The sequence below is a fragment of the Uranotaenia lowii genome, chromosome 3 (assembly GCF_029784155.1).
Source record: "Uranotaenia lowii strain MFRU-FL chromosome 3, ASM2978415v1, whole genome shotgun sequence".
Classification (NCBI taxonomy): Eukaryota; Metazoa; Arthropoda; class Insecta; order Diptera; family Culicidae; genus Uranotaenia; species Uranotaenia lowii.
In genome coordinates, this window is record NC_073693.1 from 133,580,360 (window position 1) to 133,597,541 (window position 17,182).

Sequence of the window (17,182 nt, forward strand, 5' to 3'; positions counted from 1 at the left end):
GCGGCGCTGCCGTAAACCCAAGGTGGATACAATACATACATACATACATACAAAACTTTTTTCGTCGCCAAATCACTGAATTACTTAATGGTGATTAATACCAATAAATGGTTCTTCCATCGGTCATACTATTAATTTCTACAGAAGCGAAAATTAAATTTCCTACCGATCGCATCTGAATCAGCCGAAAACGGAGAAAGAGTCCTTGATGTCTGCAACAAACGAAGCGTAAACAATTCACCTGACCATCACCTCGTCCATGGTGAGATCAGATCCCTGCAACGTTACACAATTTGTCTATGGGGATTTTTTTTTTATTATTTGACAATTTGCGCCGGGGGTCTTCAGATTTTCCCCAAAATTGAAAATTTGGTTCATTTTTGCGACTTAAAAACACATTTTTTCAGAATTCTAACATTTTTATTTTTTGAGTTCGGTTAGATTTTTTTGTAAATTAAAAATAACCATTTTTCAAAGCTACATAACTCTGTTGTTTCTCAACGGAAATTATAAAATAGCACATCAAAATGCATTGAAATTTTATCAGATTTCCAAATAGAATAGTTGAAAAAAATTAAATAATGACCTTCAACATGAAAAGTTGTAAATAAACTTTAAATGGCGTCTAAAAGTACCGTCTGCACCACCGAATATTTTGCGAAAAATACCATTGTATAGCTCGATTCATGATGCAACTTTCATCTGAAGACACCAAAGTGGGCCATTAACACCTTGAAGAGTTATGAAAGAAATAATGACAATAAATCTCTTTTTTTGCATCGAAAACAAACAATGCACAATGGTCCAGAACAAACATTTAGCGAGACAAAATTAATTACACAAAATCGGTGCGTTTTAGACAAATCATTTGTTCTACAAAGTTACTTTATATAATAAGCGCTCTCTTTTAAAAAGGTGAATGATTAGGACGTGTCAATACCGTGGAAATTCGTGATACTAATTTCTTTCGGTAAATAGATAGTGTTGCGTGCGTTTTTGCCCGGTGCACCCGATGTGAGACCTGATGCAGCGAGAGATTCAGCAGAGAGCAGTAGAGTCCAGAGATGACAGCTTATAGTTAGATTAACTCAGATCTTATTCCCTTATTTTTTATACATTACACGTCACTTGTAGCTGAATCGTTATCATACTAAAACCACATTTCGATTAAAGGCAGAAACACAATACAGCGTCGGTCGTCGCGTCACGTCAGCGGTCAACGCTGTCGATAAGTACTAAAACGCGGACGCGACGCACCCGACGATTTTTGCATCACAATTCAGCGTCAAGAGACGTCTAAGATGTCTCTTGACGCTGAATTGTGATGCAAAAATCGTCGGGTGCGTCGCGTCCGCGTTTTAGTACTTATCGACAGCGTTGACCGCTGACGTGACGCGACGACCGACGCTGTATTGTGTTTCTGCCTTAAAGGTATAAAATATTAAAATTTATATATATTGTATTTGCATTAACATTTATAAAACTTATAGCTACGATTCCTATATCAATAAAAATCAGATCTGTCACGAATTAGCAAAATAGGAGACTAAATATGTAAGTTAATCGATGAAATAATTTGTAACCTTACTAACTGAATTAAATGATTTGCAGCTTTGAGCTAATTACCAACTTAAAAGGTGTTTGCTAAACGGAACTCCGAAAAATTCGCTGACAGAATCTCAAAGATATTTATGATATCTAGGAAATCATTATGAATCGACCACAAACCCGGTCTCAGACAAGAACTTCGACGGCGCGGGAAGAATCTAACCTACAAAACGTAGAAGCTAATCCAGATCTCCCAGAAGAAGGATCTTTTGAACCTAGTTTTGTCGACGTAGAAAAAGCTAATGATCACGACTGTAAACTATATGATCGCCCTAATGGGGCCGAAGCGTATATGGTCCAGTGCGTAGACTGCAAACGATGGGATCATTTTTCCTGTGCAGGAGTTACTACATCTTCGGTTAAACTTATAGTTTATCGGTGCGTCATGTGTGCTCCTCGGATTCCCACACAGCCACCAAGTTCTGTGACCGCGCAATCTACCACTAGCAGTGCCCGAAGAGCACGCCTGAAAAGGGACTTAGAGCGCCTTGAGGAAGAAAAGAAGCTACAGGAAGATGCAGCGAAGGATAAACTCGAACGGGACCAGATATATTTGGATAAAAAATATGAACTACTTTTGCAACATGATGACGACGAAGAACAAAAGAGTATCTGCAGTCACCGCAGTGATCGTTCTAACTCTAGGACAGCCGATTGGATTAAAGCCCAAGCTGTGGCAACAGTCAGTACCGGTCCAGCGATTGTCCGACAAACATCTTTTACAAATGTACCGAACCAAACGCAGTCCGACAAAAGGTTGACGAGGCTCGATAAACACATGACTTCCACTCCTCTCACCACACTAGCTGAGATAGGGGGAGTTTCAAGAGAGGCACCGAGTGACTGTTTTGTAAAGCCTTCGACCGCTAAGACCGTCGATAGTTGTTCCATCGGCAACTTGCCTGATGGTGTTTCTGAAATTTCAACCGAAATAATCCTTTTCCAAGAGTTAATATTCAACCACTTGTGGATATGCTCAAGGAACCTCCCAGTTTGGCGAAGTACACGGGAACAATCCCAAAGTCTGTGAAACCTTCGTTCGACCAATGGCACCGTGAAACGGCTGGTTTACGAAAAATCCGAGAACTACAAAACGACCATGAGAAGGAGAACGATATTCGGCGAAAAAGGGAAATGGAGTTGGCGGAAAAACTAAAAAACTTGGATCAACAAAGATTGGCGGATGCTGAAAAGATGCGGAAAATTGAAGCTGACTTGCGACAACAGGTGCGAGAATTTCGGGAGCAATACGAGGTGGCATCTAAACAGCAACGAGCTGAACTGCAAGAACGTGATGATGAGTTGACTTATCTGAGGCAAGCTGAGAAACTCCTGAGGATGCAACTTCAAGCGGCTATTCAAGGATCCACGAACGCAACTGAAAGTGTCATAGGGATAAGTCCAGTAACAGGTAACATCCCTCCTCCTCCTTCCGCCATGTCACCGGTAAGTACGCCAAACATGTACCCTCATGTAACTTATATAAAACCTGATAACATGAACAACGGTTATTTCGAAGCTTTGAGCACCCCGGTTGGGGCCCGTTCCCTAAATGAAAACGTCGATCAGACACCCCCAATACCTCCATATGTATTTACAAATATCTCCCCACAACTACAACCTCCATGTACTCAATCGCGTCAACCTGAATTCCAAAACAGTGCCAGTAGCAACGTCATTCAGCTAATTAATCCCTCCCCCGCGCAATTAGCAGCTCGAAACGTATCGAAAGATCTCCCGGTGTTCGACGGAGATCCACTTCATTGGCCACTCTTCATATGCAGTTATCAACATTCCACGGCTGTTTGCGGGTTTTCCGACTCCGAAAACCTATTGCGTCTACAACGGAGTCTCAAAGGGAGCGCTAAGGAAGCAGTCAACAGTTTTCTCCTACATCCTTCTACGGTTTCAAATGTAATCTCTACTCTGACTACTCTTTATGGACGGCCAGAGCAAATCATTCATAATATGATCAATAAGATTCGCAGTCTTCCTACCCCGAAAGCGGATCGTGAGGACACCTTGATTACCTTCGGTCTAGCGGTTCAAAACCTGTGCGGTCATCTGAAAGCTACTGGTATGGAGATGCATTTCGGGAATCCAGAACTTCTGCAAGAGTTGGTGGGCAAATTGCCATTCCACGTCAAGTTGAATTGGGCTCTATATCAACAGCAATTCCCTTCCGTTGATCTGCATATTTTTGGAAAATACATGGAAATAATTACGACAGCTACGAGCCAGGTGACACTGTCTAGTGGGCCTTCCGGCAAAACCAATCGTGAGGAGCGGCCTAAGACAAACAGAGCTTTCGTGAATACACATGCTGCAGTGGAAGAATCAGAAGGTGACGAACCAGAGGAAAGATTCGTAGGATCTCATGCAACTTCGAAGATGTGTGTGAACTGCAGAGGTGATTGCCGAACGTTAGAAAATTGTTCCAGCTTTCTTAACCTGTCGGTGGACGACCGCTGGTCATTCGTCAAACAGAACAAATTGTGCCGTAATTGCCTTACCTTTCATCGACGTTGGCCTTGCAGAAAGGAAGCCTGCGGCTTAAACAACTGTAAGAAACGACACCACCGGATGTTGCATTTTCAACCCGATTCACAAGAACAAACAGTTAAAGCTACAGTGAGTATTCATCAACTTTCAAGTACGTCGGTTCTCTATCGAATGTTACCCGTAACTTTGTACGGGCCGAGCGGTCAGGTGGAAACATTCGCCTTTTTGGATGATGGATCTTCGGTCACACTCTTGGAAAACGCGATTGCCAACGAGCTGGGGGCGGAAGGCCCGATAACCTCCCTATGTATGCAATGGACTGGCGGCGTAAACAAAACCATTTCCGGCACCAAGAAGGTGAGCTTAGAAATATCTGCGGCAGGAAGTAAAATTCGACATTCACTATCAGAGGTTTATACGGTAGATAGTCTCGACCTTCCTGCGCAAAGCCTTAACTACGAAGAAATGAGCCGAACCTATAATCACCTCGCAGGGCTCCCGATTTCTAGTTTCAAGTCAGCAACACCCGGGCTACTTATTGGACTCAGTAACGTACGTTTATTAACAGCACTCAAAACTAGGGAAGGTCGTACAGGAGAGCCTGTTGCAGCAAAATCTCGAATAGGTTGGTCGGTTTATGGTTGTCTACCAAAGGGAGCACAATCAATACCCCATCGACAAATGCATATATGTACCAATAAAGATGATAATTTACACGATTATGTGCAACAATTTTTCAGGCTGGAAAGTTTGGGTGTAGCAGTGGCTCCAGAGATCACACCATCCGAGGATCTGCGAGCTCAACAGATCCTAGAAGCAACAACGAAACAGAAGGCTGATGGACATTTCGAGGTCGGACTATTGTGGAGGTATGACTACATTGAGTTTCCTGACAGCAGACCGATGGCGGAAAAACGACTGCGATGCTTGGAAAAACGTCTTGGAAAAGAACCCGATTTGTACGACAATGTTCGACAACAAATAGCAGCATACCAGCAAAAGGGCTACGTGCATAGAGCCACTCCTGACGAAATTGGCAACTTTGATATTAGACGAACGTGGTATCTTCCACTGGGTGTAGTAATAAACCCGAAAAAACCTGACAAAATTCGCTTAATTTGGGACGCGGCTGCAAAAGTGGACGGAGTTTCACTGAATAGCATGCTAATGAAGGGTCCAGATTTGTTGAGTTCTTTATTATCAATATTATTACGCTATCGCGAGAGACAAGTAGCCATTTCAGGTGACATACGCGAAATGTTTCACCAAATGTCAGTTCGAGAAGAAGACCGATGTGCGCAGCTATTCCTTTGGCGAAATTCGCCGGATCAAGAAATTCAAACAATGGTTTCCGACGTAGCAATATTCGGGGCCACATGTTCACCTGCGCACTCTCAGTATGTTAAGAATCTTAACGCGGCTAAATATGCTAAACATTATCCCGAAGCTGCTGATGTCGTCATTAATTCCCATTATGTTGACGATTGTCTTAAAAGCGTTGATACCGATGAACAGGCAATTGAACTTGCTCAGCAAGTTTCCGAAATACACGCAAATGGTGGCTTTAAAATCGTCAATTGGATGTCTAGCTCGAAAACGGTTTTGAACAAATTAGGTGAGACTGATCCATCGACCATTAAAACTTTACGGTTCAATACTGAAACGGGAACGAATGCAGATGAACGTCTTTTGGGAATGACCTGGCATCCAGATGAAGATGTGTTCAAATTTACACTTACCTTTCAGAAAGATATAGCAGAGATCATCAACGGAAATATTATTCCTACAAAACGTCAGCTTCTGAGATTAGTTATGAGTATTTTTGATCCGTTAGGAATAGTCTCGAACTTTATTATTCATGGGAAAATCATCATTCAGGATTTATGGCGAGTTAAAACCGGATGGGATGAAGAAATTCCCCCGAAGGTATATTCAAGATTCAAGCTTTGGGCAACTTCACTAAAAGATATAGAAAAAGTTCGAGTACATAGATGCTACTTTCCCGGCTACCAGGTAGACAGCTATCAAAGTTTACAACTTCATATCTTCGTCGATGCGAGTGAGGAAGCATATGCCGCTGTTGCTTATTTCCGGATCGTGGATTATTCTTACGTTCGTTGTGCCCTGGTCTCATCTAAAACGAAGGTCGCGCCGTTACAACTACTTTCAATACCGCGGCTGGAGTTGCTAGCAGCAGTCATCGGAGTGCGTCTTAGAAAGACGATCGAAGCAGGCATGTCACTGAAAATAAATAAAACATATTTTTGGAGTGATTCAACGACAGTTCTTTCCTGGATTAGGTCGGATCTGCGCCGCTACCGTCCTTATGTGGGTCATCGAATAAGTGAAATTTTAGATTCATCAAACGTCGAAGAATGGAGATGGGTCCCTACACGTCTCAACGTTGCTGACGATGCTACAAAATGGGGAAAGGGTCCCGCATTTGATTCACGAAATCGGTGGTACAACGCTCCCGAGTTCCTGTATGACGAAGAAGAGGAATGGCCCAAAGATTGTTCGATACCCGAAACCAACGAGGAAATTAAACCGACCTGGATCAACACGCACATCTTGAATGAACCAGAGATAGACGCCACCCGCTTTTCGAAGTGGGAGCGTTTGTTACGTACCATGGCATACGTTTTTCTGTTCATCGGCCCAAGACCACTCGCACAAAAAATTATTACAAGTGAAAACCTCAGGAACGCCGAAACAACTTTGTGGAAAATCGCGCAAGCTGAATTCTCTGATGAAGTAGCCGTGTTGATCCATAACCAAAATGCAACCGAAGGTAACAAACGAAAGCTTCCAACATCAAGTCAGCTCGCCAGATATGATGCGTTTTTAGATACAGCAGGAGTTCTTCGTATCAACGGTAGAACAGAAGCTGCAGATTGGCTGTCTTACGATTCAAAGTTTCCAATAATATTACCGAAGAATCACAGAATAACTATGCTGCTGTTGGATTGGTATCATCGTCGACATCAACATGCCAACCATGAAACTGTTGTCAACGAGGTGCGACAGAAATTTCAGATACCCAGACTGAGGATTCAAGTGCAACTGGCAATCAAGAATTGTATGTGGTGTCGGGTTTACAAGTCCATTCCTGCTGCTCCTAAAATGGGCCCCCTCCCGAAAGTTCGAATTACTCCCTACGTGCGTCCTTTTACTTACACAGGGATTGATTACTTTGGACCGTACTTGGTTAAAGTTAAAAGATCAGCTGAGAAACGATGGGTAGTACTCTTCACCTGTCTTACCGTACGTGCGGTGCATTTAGAGGTAGCATCTTCATTGACTAGCGATTCGTGCAAGAAGGCCATACGTCGATTTATAGCTCGCAGGGGAGCTCCAGAAGAAATATACACCGATCATGGAACAAACTTTATCGGTGTTAGCCGTGAGCTAAAAGCAGAGTTAGAGAACATTAACGAAGAAATGTGCAGCACCTTTACTGACACTCTCACACAGTGGTATTTTATCCCACCCGCTGCTCCACACATGGGAGGCTGTTGGGAGAGGATGGTGAGGTCAATTAAAACGGCGCTGGGGTCGATCCCAACTATGAGAAAGCTGGACGACGAATCACTACTAACTGTATTAGCTGAAGCTGAACACATGGTGAACTCGAGACCGTTAACTTTCATCCCGTTGAGAACAGAGAACGATGAATCATTAACTCCAAATCACTTCTTGCTTCTCAATTCAAAAGGAACTAACCAGGGAGTCAAACAGTGTATCCCAAAAGGCGCTGCTATTAGGGGGAGTTGGGACCTGATACAGCAAGTGCTCCAAACATTCTGGCGCCGCTGGATAAACGAGTATTTGCCAACCATAACAAGGAGAACCAAATGGTTTGAAGACGTGCGACCCATTAAGGAAGGTGAATTGGTTGTAGTTGTAAATGAGGGTGTCAGAAATAAGTGGACAAGAGGTAGAATATTGAAGATATTCCCGGGGAAAGATGGTGTCGCTCGGCTAGCTGATCTCCAGACAAAAAATGGAATACTTACAAGACCGTTCACTAAACTAGCACTTTTGGATGTAGGTGTGCATGACACCGAATAAAATGTTACGGTGACATGAGGGGGAGGATGTTGCGTGCGTTTTTGCCCGGTGCACCCGATGTGAGACCTGATGCAGCGAGAGATTCAGCAGAGAGCAGTAGAGTCCAGAGATGACAGCTTATAGTTAGATTAACTCAGATCTTATTCCCTTATTTTTTATACATTACACGTCACTTGTAGCTGAATCGTTATCATACTAAAACCACATTTCGATTAAAGGTATAAAATATTAAAATTTATATATATTGTATTTGCATTAACATTTATAAAACTTATAGCTACGATTCCTATATCAATAAAAATCAGATCTGTCACGAATTAGCAAAATAGGAGACTAAATATGTAAGTTAATCGATGAAATAATTTGTAACCTTACTAACTGAATTAAATGATTTGCAGCTTTGAGCTAATTACCAACTTAAAAGGTGTTTGCTAAACGGAACTCCGAAAAATTCGCTGACAGATAGAGTATAGAAATATTCTAGAAAGCTGTAGATTGTACCATTTGAAGAAACTTTGCTGAACATACCAAAGTCGTACAATGAAACGGTATCGCTCTATGATTTTTTCAAGATTAAAAGAGTAGGGCGTGTCTAAAAAAAACGGTTTTTGCTTATAACTTTTTTAATAGATGCTCTACAAGTTTGGTGTGTTCTAAACACTTTCTCAACACAACAATACGCATCTTTTTCTCGAAGATTGTGCATGGCTATCTTATTGTCTTTTGAAGCTAGGAGCATTATCGTGTAAAAAATTATCAATTTTTGAGCTGCTATATCTCAAATTAGGGCAAACGAAAAAATCTGCTTTTTGCTGCATAAACAAGGTTGTAATACGAGTATTAGATACAGAAAAAACTGGAGATGCGTTTTTTGTTTAACTCGAGATTTTTAATTTTGAACATCTTATATTTTTAAGTTTTTTTCAAACAAAAAAGCACGTATACAAATTTCGTGCTATAATGTTCATTGAATTCACATTCCGTTGATCGAATGAGATTATTTATGCTTTATTTGTTATCATTCTCAAATATTCCCTTTTATAAATATTGTAGCTAAAAATTATTTTTTATATAAAAAAGTGCATATTCGTTTAATAATAATGTTGAAGATGTTAAATTCAAATATTTTTTGAAATACTGTGCGCAGCTACAGGTAGTTGAATTTCTTTGACGATGAATTTGAGCTTCTCTCTGCGCTACAGTTGGGTTTCTTCTAACTAAAAAAAAAGATTATAACAAGAACTGTTACATTTCGTAAGTCGAATTTCAAGTTACGAACACGTCAAGAAGAATAATTAATTCTTAATATGTAGAGAGCTTTTAAAAACACCTCCATGGATCGTATGTACGCATGTAACGGGGAAAAACCATAACAATATTTATTAGGATTTTCCTCGTCGATTGGTTGTGGTTCGTTCAGCCTTTTCCCAGATGGTTTACTAATGTAACATTTTTGAGAACACGAGTTGGTCAAAACGTTAATTTCTTTTGTATCAGCCATGGTAAAGAGAAGTTCGGTTTTGGTATTGACAAAAAATTCTTGAACAAACAGCATGTTGGACGTAATACTTATATCTCATCTTCCATTTTCAAACTTCTCTCTGCGTTAACACACAGGTTTCATTTTTAAAAAGAAGTTTGATTGGTCTTCATAATGTAGTTGAAGAGGGATAGTCATTGTTCCCTTCTAAAAAGTTCATTTGGCGGTTTTCAATGTGCTTTGGTTAAGTCACTCCGACAAAGAAAAGCCAAACCTTCCTCTGGCGCATACGGATCTACCGTGGGTTGTACAGACGCTTGCGATGATGCATCTGGTGATTTTTTCAGGATGTTGACTTTTCGCCTTACATTTTAGGTAGTTTTCTTCTTGCAATTAACAGTTTAAAACACTGTATGGAACTTTCATTTCGCCTAATCGAATATATCTCTAATATCAAACTCGCCTACCATGACATACTGAATAGCACGCATGCGCTTTCTGAGGCAATTATCTGCATAAAAGCAGAAAATTTTCAATAACTTTTAAAGCCGGTAAAATAGAACATGTTAGAGGAGGATTTGAATTTTTTGTTTGAAAAAACTTAAAAATAAAAGATGTTCAAAATTAAAAATCTCGAGTTAAACAAAAAACGCATCTCCAGTTTTTTCTGTATCTAAAACTCGTGTTACAACCTAGTTTATGCAGCAAAAAGCAGATTTTTTCGTTTGCCCCAATTTGAGAAATAGCAGCTCAAAAATTGATAATTTTTTACACGATAATGCTCCTAGCTTCAAAAGACAATAAGATAGCCATGCACAATCTTCGAGAAAAAGATGCGTATTGTTGTGTTGAGAATGGTGGAACAACTACACTCACATATGGAGATAGCAAGCACTTCTAACAACATGGAAACAAAAGAACTTACCTAAGCAGGTAAAAAACACTACTTTTTCGTGCTTTGTAGAGTGTTTGCAGCAAAACTGACTTTAAATTTTTACCAAAATTCTGAGTATCGTATTGTTTATGTGATATTACTAATGATGGGAATTTTGCTTCTACAACCTGGTCATATACTATATAACTTATTAATTTTTCGATCAAAGATCATTATGAAGCATAATCAAAGCCAATAGTAGAATGTTCAGTCCCTGTGTTTGGGATCACAAAAATGTGATTAAAAAAATGAAATATAGACGTGCTTTACATAGTTTTTATATCGGGAGCTAAGCACTGGACACCGAAATCCTTTCCCTTCTAACTTCTTCCATAAACTTCTAAAAATGACAGTAAAATGTGCGTAACTTGTTGTGACCTGGTGCAAAACTGGGTATGAACGAATACTTTATTAGATTTTTGGATATAACATGAAGTCAGTTAAGTTGCAACAATCTACCGCCCCTTCTTTCATAACAGTCCCATATACAAAAATAAGCAAGCGAGACAATCAGCTTTTTCTGTTTTGGAATATATTTTTAAATTATGACCACCACTTTCAGCATAAACGAAAATCGTTTCTAGGGTGTCATGAAATTTTCGAAATTGGTTTAATGGTAAGGTCCGGAGCACCATTTTTATTCATCATGTTAATCGACCATATTTGAAACCTTTTTCAAATCTACTCGCATAACAGTCCCATACAAAATATATTTTTCTCACCAAGCTACTTTCTAAGACTTAAATTTAACCATTTTTGAACTTCTAAATGCAATTGTCAGAAAAAAAACATACTTTTGCAATAAAATATCACAAATTCCACATTGTAAGTTGAATCTTTTTACGATTTTGGATTGCATCCGATAGTTTTTCGCTCAGGAAGTCATTCCTAAGAAAGTCAGACCTGCCTTCGAAAACTAGTGTGCATCATTCGACATCAAGTGAGTTAAAAAAATGTTTAAATGATTCAAAGCAATAAGCCAAAGACTATTTCGCCGAAAGAAACATTGAAAAGTAACCAAATCCGTGGTATTTCACATATGGGACTGTTATTCAGGTATATTTCATATAGGACAGCCACGAATTGATTTTTTTTTTTCGAAATTTCTAGAACCAAACCTCTTTTTTAAAGTCTTTTATGTTGAAGCCTTATATTGACCTAAAATGACGAAAATTCATATGGGACTGTTATGCGAGCAGGGGCAGTCTGAAAAGGACGAAAAAATAGTGTTTTTACCAGCTTTGATAAGTTCTTTTGTTTCCATGTTGTTAGAAGTGCTTGCTATCTCCATATGTGAGTGCAGTTGTTCCACCATTGTTTGTTTTCGATGCAAAAAAAGACATATATTGTCATTATTTCTTTCATAACTCTTCAAGGTGTTAATGGCCCACTTTGGTGTCTTCAGATGAAAGTTGCATCATAAATCGAGCTATACAATGGTATTTTTCGCAAAATATTCGGTGGTGCAAACGGTACTTTTAGACGTCATTTAAAGTTTATTTACAACTTTTCATGTTGAAGGTCAATATTTAATTTTTTTCAACTATTCTATTTGGAAAGCTGATAAAATTTCAATGCATTTTGATGCGCTATTTTATAATTTCCGTTGAGAAACAACTGAGTTATGTAGCTTTGAAAAATGGTTATTTTTTATTTACAAAAAAATCTAACCGAAGCTAACTCAAAAAATAAAAATGTAAGAAATCTGAAAAAATGTGTTTTTAAGTCGCAAAAATGAACCAAATTTTCAATTTTGGGGAAAATCTGAAGACCCCCGGCGCAAACCCGTCAGATAATTAAAAAAAATCCCCCTATGTATCGTGTGACCAACATCTTTTAAATATGTGCTCGTGAATCTCGTTTTTAAGCTTTTTTTCCTCAGATTTAAGCTTTTTTGCCTTGAGAGCATAGGAGAAGAAAGCTTAAATCTGAGGGAAAAAGCTTAAATCTGTCAAAACGAGGGGGAAAAAAGGGGAAATCAGAGAGATGTGCTCCATACGGTTTGAATAGCGTTGCCGCCGCCTGGGTGAGATACGACTAAGAGTTGCGCGTGTCCAACGGCGAGAGGAGAAAGTCGGATGTCGATACGATGTCTGCCAGTAGAAGAATCAGGCGGCGGCAACGCTATTCAAACCGTATGGAGCACATCTCTCAGATTTCCCCTTTTTTCCCCTCGTTTTGACAGATTTAAGCTTTTTTCCTCAGATTTAAGCTTTCGTCTCCTATGCTCTCAAGGCAAAAAAAGCTTAAATCTGAGGAAAAAAAGCTTGAAAACGAGATTCACGAGCACATATTAAAAATATGTTGGTCACACGATACATAGACAAATCGTGTAACGTTGCCGCCTCCTAAGAAGAATCTAGAGGTGAAAAGAGCATACGTTGAACACAGCGTTACCACAAAAAATCTGTCTCATAAGCAGTGATGGTAAATTTCGCCCGTCACGCTTGACCCGATTAGTTTTGTTTCATCAAACGACTGGCACTGTTCTCAATTGACGGAGCCTCACTACTCGCATGACGGACAAAGCACGACAACAATCAACATTTCTCCATCATCGACTGGCGAAGCTCCTACACATGGTCTAAATTTCTCCTGAGAGTGACTGGCAAATCTCTTCACACTTCGATCGGCTGCTGACAGCAGGTACAACTAATTGAACGACTTGCTGGCAGAGAGCAACAATAGCAATAAAAAACTGAAAACGAGCTTGCTGGCAGGAGCAACAATAATAATAAATGCTTTTCTTGTTCCTCTTCGGTCGTCTTCGGCTTGCTGGCAGGAGCAACAATAATAATAAATGCGTTTCTTTTTCGTCATCGGTCGTTTGAATGCGATTCCTTGACTAGATTATTATTTTAGCTTCAAATGAATGGGGAATGAATGACTGGCAAAAGAAGTGACTGGTCGTTAAGGAACAGTCAATTGAGTTTGACGGACCAAGAGGCTTTACAGTCACAGCTTCACGCCTCATGACGATGATATTTGCCAAGCCTGCTCATAAGTGTGTCTAATTATCACCAATCAGAGTCCCAATGTACCAGAAAGAGATACACTGATGAGACAGATGAAAATGTGGCATCGTTGGGTGAACAGCTTGAATCCCTAGCCACGAAACTGCCGACAGACGGAACAGTCGAAGAATACTGGTGTGGAATCAAGAATGTCTTTATCACGACGAGCCATGGTAGTCTCGGTAAAGTTTGTGGAAAAAAAAAGTTAATGAATGTCGGTTTAAACCTGGAGGATGGTCGACAATCGGAGAAAGAAGAAAGTCGAAATTGAACAGGCATGTAACGGGTCAGCAAAAGCAGCCGCCCGCTTACGATATGCGGAGCTGGAAAAGGCAAATAAACGAGCTTGTAGACGAGACAAGAGAGCCTGAACACAAACTTCTTAGGCGAAGAGGGAGTAAGAGTCGCCACCAAAGGAGATATCCGATTACTTTATGACATTTTCCACCGGCTTTGTGGTGCAAGGACTAATACAAGAATGCAGCTAAAAGATCGAGTCAGAGTCAGTTATTGACCGATCGAACAGATCAGCTCAAACGATGGACTGAACATATCGAACAACTTTTCCGAGTTACGAATAGCGATGGCAAACAGAGCTCGAAGCGCCAACCATAAGTGGCAATCAAAGACATGAAATCCAACAAAGCGCCTGGGATCGTTTGCATCCCTGCTGAAGTGCTGAAAGCTATTCGCTGACATCTGGGATACTGCTACCGGCCGACTGGATGCAGGGTATCCTCGTAAAGGTCCCAAAGGAAGGAGATCTGTCAGAGTGCGGTAACTGGCGAGGCATAACTTTGATCTGTACAACCCTCAAAGTACTTTGCAAAGTAATTCTGAACAGGATTCAGGAGAAAAAAGACGCTACCCTCCGACGGCAACAAGCTGGATTCCGATCAGGCTGATCATGTGTGGACCTCATTAAAACGCTTCGAGCAAATCAACGAATTCCAGAAATCTTTTCAACTGGTGTTTGCTGATTCTGCTCTAACACGACGAGAAAACCCAGAGAAACTAGTCCAACTCATCAAAAACAGAACAAGGTGTTTTGTTGAAAGATCCTGCACGACCGTGTCTTGTCTGATCCAATCTTGTCACCGCTACTTTTTCTCATCGTAATGGATAAGATCTTTATTGGATCGATTGACTGTAGACCAAACCTAGGATTTCCGTAGAAACCTTCAACAATGTAGAAACTGAACGACTTCGGCCTGACTGATAAAATTGTTTTGCTCGCCTAAAGACATTCGGTTACGCAAAGTAATCTATACAACCTCACTGAAAACTCCAATGCGACAGGTCTTAAAATCAATGTCGGAAATACCAAATCGATGGAAATCAACACAGAAAATCGTTCTAATTTCGTGGCATCTGGCCAAGTAGAGAAAGTAGAGTGCTTCCAATATCTTGGCAGCCAAATAACGCATAATGGTAGAACCAAGAAAGACATCGAGACCCGGATCATTATTTATTTTCATAATATAACTTGTTAAACAAAATTCCTAAAATTCACTCGGTCCATGGCAGCCCTTCTCCTATTGCTCGGATATCCCACATTCGCCAGATCACGCTCCACTTGGTCCAACCACCTCGCTGGTTGCCTCCCTGCTCGTCTCGTTCCTACCGGATTCGTAGCGAACACCTGTTTTGTAGAAAAGTTGTTCGGCATTCTCGCAACATGTTTTGCCCAGCGTATCCGTCCAGCCTTCGCCACCTTCTGGATACTGGGTTTGCCGTAGAGCCGTTCAAGCTTGTAGTTTATCCTTCGCGACCACATTCCTTTCTCCTGCACGCCGCTAAAGATGGTTCTTAACACTCGTCGCTTGAATAATCCGAGCGTACGAAGGTCTTCCTGGAGCAATATCCATGTCTCGTGCCCGTAGAGAACAACCTAATGAGGTCTAATGAGCGTCATGTTCAGGTTACACTTCGTGTGAGGGTTACAGGGCTAGAAGCGATCATGAGGCAAAAAAGATAGGCAAAATAGTTACTTTTAAGCAAAATTAGGGTAAAAATAGTGACCAGATCAAGTCGAAAACTAACTCAATAGTGATTTCAAAAATTTCTAGAGAACGATTAAAAGACAATTAAGCTTGTTGAAAAAAGTTTTTTAAAGGCCCTTGGCCCAACTTATAGAAAGGCTATGTTTGACAAAAAAGAACATTTTACCTAAATGAGTTTTGATGATTTAGGAATAGCGACTACAGAATCCTTAAGTTCTGAAACATGAGTGAGAGAGAACAAAAAGCTCGTACCCGAAGGACTACGACAACTGAGTCCGATAGATACTTCGAGTTATTATCCAAAAAAAACAATCTACAAATTCTCCAAGTTCATCCTACACCCAAATCAGAATTTTTCATAGCCGCTAACACGGTTGAAGAAGACTCAAATTAAATTTAAAATTCTACAAATTTACTGAAATTAGAAATCAGCACATGTTTCACGAAAATTTTAAAGAATAGACTCAAGGTTAAGTTAAAATCTCAATATTGAAAAAACTTGATAGATAAATACATAAAAAAAAGTCATGATGTAACAATTGGAAGAACCTCGAAAAAAAGTGACAACACATTGATACAAGATTGAAAATGCATGTCGACAGAAGATTGACAGAAAAGCATAGTAAAAAAAATATGAAAGGTTCAAGGTATACAAACAAAAAATCGCAGGAATATCACTAGAACAATCTTTTACGTAGAATATATTTTGTTAATTCAAAATTAACTCAAAGAACATTTGCTAATTATAATGAAACATCAAACAGATTTTTAAAAAAATTCATTAAACAATTTAAAAGGTTTTATGAAATTAAAGAATGTCTCATAAACTTTCAATTCGATAGAGTCACTTTTCACAATTTGTGCTTTGTATTTAGCAATTATTAACACTAGGGTTACAAATGAACCAACCCATTTTTGTTTAAATTCATTTTTTCAATTAGAAAATGTTCATGTTTTAGCCATAAATAAAGGCAAAACAATAAACTTCCTCACTGGATCTGAATCATTTATTCAATTTAGATTGAGTGAATTTTCCACAAACGAAATAAAAAAAAAAGTGGAACACGTCGAATTGACGTTATTCTAGTGTTAATCCTGATTAATACTTACTGCGTGTCTCGAGTGACATAAAACGGAATTTTAAATAAGAAAAAATGTTTAAAAATTAGCTCAGTTGAAAGTAATTATTGAAAAATGTGACTTTAGTAACCAAATTTCAAAATAAGTAACTTCTGAGTGACCAGTCTGAAAAAAGTGACAAAGTTACTAAAAAGTGACCAACTTCCAGCCCTGGGATTAAAGGTGCCCTTGAGTGCTAAAACGCTGAGTGACGCACTGGAAATTTTTTTGCAGCACAATGCAGCGTCCACTGACAAGGCTTTCCAGAATTATTGAGACAAAACTGAAGGTGCCATACAACACAAAATTTTTCATTTTATTTATTTCCATTTTTGAAAAACTTTTACCAAGCAAATTCCAAGCTAAAAAAGTCAAATATAAATGAATTCACTGTCATGTAAAATAAATCATAATGAGATCATTTCATTAAATGAAATCAACAATGTTCAAA

General features: G+C 39.5%; 1 protein-coding gene across 1 annotated transcript; it reads left to right on the forward strand.

The window, feature by feature from the left end:
• The first annotated feature begins 1,711 nt into the window (after positions 1-1,711).
• On the forward strand, positions 1,712-8,181 carry LOC129752634 (uncharacterized). Its single transcript, XM_055748410.1, has 2 exons — positions 1,712-2,364; positions 2,556-8,181. The coding sequence occupies exons 1-2, from the start codon at positions 1,712-1,714 to the stop codon at positions 8,179-8,181; spliced, it is 6,279 nt and encodes a 2,092-aa protein (XP_055604385.1).
• Positions 8,182-17,182: the final 9,001 nt, after the last annotated feature.

Excerpts from the sequence above, each read along its gene's own strand:
- LOC129752634 (XM_055748410.1), top strand. The coding sequence starts at position 1,712 with ATGAATCGACCACAAACCCGGTCTCAGACAAGAACTTCGACGGCGCGG. Across the intron at positions 2,365-2,555 it reads CAAACGCAGTCCGACAAAAG|AGTTAATATTCAACCACTTG; the intron begins GTTGACGAGGCT and ends TCCTTTTCCAAG.